Here is a 2,336-nt window from a genome sequence, read left to right on the forward strand (position 1 = left end):
CACAGCTAGTTGGCTCTTTGGGCTTGCTGGTCCCCTGCAGAAGGCTTCGCAGCCCAAGCAGCGCTCCCCCACCAGGGGGGGCTCCAGTCGGGCCGCCCAGCAGCAGGGGGGCCGGTGTCCTCTCGCTCACAGGCCGCGCCATCGCCGGCACCTGCCCGCAGGCTCACGGATTCATGGAGAGGCGAACAGCTGGCTTGCCAGTCAGCGGCACACTCCGATGGTTCGGGCAAGTGTCTGCCCAGAGGCGGGCGAGCGTAGCTTGCAAGCCTCCAGTATCCAGAATACTGCAAATCCTAGGAGCGACGGGGATTTGCAGTCCTCGGTGCAGAAACGTGCAACTCAAGAGGGTCCCAGAAGAGCATACAGTCTGGGTGAGGGGGTGATCAAATCAGGCGGCCGGCTCTTTGCAACTGAGAGTTCAGGGGGACACAAGGCGCTCCTTCTATATGGTGGGCGAGCCTGGCTCTTGCAAAATCTGCAGCTCTCCCCAAGGAAGGAGCTTTGCAATCTGCACCGAGAGGTGTGCGCGGACCGCCGGGGGAGAGGGCAGAGGGAGGCGGCTGCCTTGAGGCGTGGCCAAAGCAAACTTCTTTCGCGGAAAAAAAAAAAAAAAGCCAAACCAAAACACCCGACGCCACAGAGCGCACCCCTCCTCTCGGCCCCCACCCGACTCTGGCCTTGCACCCCAGCCCCGTGCCTCCCTCCAGCTGAAAGCGCGGGCCAATCGCGTCCTGACCCCTCGAGACGCACAGCCAATGGGACCCCGGGATCCGCCAAGGTCCAGAAGTGCGAGAGAGAGGCTCAGAGCGTGAAATTTCCTTGCCTTTTGGAGGGAGGCGGGACCCTGACCTACATTTACCCAATGGGAGATGGCTCTGGGGGCGGGACCGTGACCCACTTCGGGCCAATGAGGCAGACGGGAGGGGAAGCACATGGCTCTGCGCGTGCTGCCTGCCTGGGAGGGTGGGTAATTGGGTGGGAGGGGAGAAGCGCTGCTTAAAGGAGCCACACATCCAAGAAACTCTTTCTGGAACCCGGAAGCCAAAAACCCGACTAGTGGGATTTAGGAAGAGGCAGATGGTTTCTTGAAGAAGGCTACTATTCTTTAGTACCCAAATGTTCCCCCGCCGTGCCTAGAATGAGACCACTGAGATACAGGAAGTATTGTCCCTTTAATAGCTTTGTTTTGGGGGTAACTCCCCTCCCCTTGTGGGGAGGCTTGGGAAAGGCAGGCGCAGTCCTCGATGGGGAGTCTCAGAGACCATGGGGGGCACCATCCACTGTAAGATGACACGGGTAGAGGACGTTAGTTTAGGGCAAGATAGGATGGACCTTGCAGAGGGCGTGCAAGGGGCGGGTAGGGGGCGGGTGGGTGTGGGCCAAGCGGGGCTCTACCACAGGGAGGCTGCAAAGGGGGGAATCGGAATGTACCAGGTTGAGAAGCTGGGGGAAAATGGCCAGGTTGCCTGGCACTGGGCTGAACCATAGCGGGGCAGCAGGAGGGTGGAATAGGGACATCCAGTTTCAGCATTAGGCTGAACTACGTGAAGGTATTCATGGGGAGGTCTGGGCTGTACCATGTTGAGAAGCCAGCGAGGTGGACTAGATCAAGGGACTGAACCACGAGGAGGCAGTAGAGGGAGAAGGGGAGTGTACCACGTTTTTTTTTTGTTTTTTTTTTTTCAGTAAGGGACGTGCCAGATTATGGAACAGTATAGGGTTGTACCACATGAAAACAGGGGAAAGGATCTGGGCTGTACCATTTCGGAAAGCCGTAGTTATAAGAACCATGGACCAGTACAAGATCGTACCACAAGGAAACCAGGGGGCTCGGGTTATACACCGAGTTGCAAGTTGCAAGCAGTGAAGAACTGCAGATCACGGACCTGCAATGGTCTAGGACAGGAAGGTGGGCTGTGCCATTTTGACACAAAGGGAGAAAGAGCGAGGGAGAGTTCAGGAGGCTGGGTCACACAGAAGCAGCAAGGGAGGGGTTGGACTGCATCATATTGAAACATCAAGGGGAGACACATAGGTGGATTAGACCAAGACGTGGAAGGGGTTGGAGACTGCATCATACCATGCAGGCGGTAGTTGGGGCCTCGGCAGCGCCTCTCGGGGTGCCGGGGGTCCCTGTTGCCCCTCAAGGCCCTGTGGGCCAAGGGCTGCAGGGGCCGGCCGTTACCGCTGAGGCTCTGGAAGATCTGGGACGGAGGATTCTGGCTCAGAAGTCTCAGGGAGTGCATCTGCCACGGAAACGGGGTGGGAAACTGGGAGTGAGAAAAGAATGGCCCTGGAGGCAACGGGCAGGAAGCCCCGCCCCTGGGGGCGGGTGG

At 58.5% G+C, this 2,336-nt stretch overlaps 2 protein-coding genes across 4 annotated transcripts in view; both read right to left on the minus strand.

Moving 5' to 3' along the window:
• DBP (D site of albumin promoter (albumin D-box) binding protein) overlaps positions 1–833 on the minus strand; it is a 7,007-nt gene extending 6,174 nt beyond the window's left edge. The window contains exon 1 of the mRNA XM_010849700.1: positions 4–833. Within this exon, the coding sequence (XP_010848002.1) occupies positions 4–142 (139 nt within the window). The 5' untranslated portion in view covers positions 143–833. The remainder of the gene's footprint in view (positions 1–3) is intronic.
• A 320-nt stretch (positions 834–1,153) lies between these two features.
• The window catches only part of CA11 (carbonic anhydrase XI), a 6,246-nt gene continuing 5,063 nt past the window's right edge, over positions 1,154–2,336 (minus strand). For 2 of the 3 annotated variants that reach the window (XM_010849560.1, XM_010849559.1), the window contains 2 exons: positions 2,081–2,246; positions 1,154–1,280 (listed from right to left, as the gene is read on the minus strand). In XM_010849560.1, the coding sequence (XP_010847862.1) occupies positions 1,255–1,280; positions 2,081–2,246 (192 nt within the window). In that variant the 3' untranslated portion in view covers positions 1,154–1,254. Of the gene's footprint in view, positions 1,281–1,728; positions 2,247–2,336 lie in introns of those variants that run through there. The other variant, XM_010849558.1, reaches the window with a different exon arrangement.

This window comes from Bison bison, unplaced genomic scaffold (genome assembly GCF_000754665.1).
Source record: "Bison bison bison isolate TAMUID 2011002044 unplaced genomic scaffold, Bison_UMD1.0 scf7180017864285, whole genome shotgun sequence".
Lineage (NCBI taxonomy): Eukaryota > Metazoa > Chordata > Mammalia > Artiodactyla > Bovidae > Bison > Bison bison.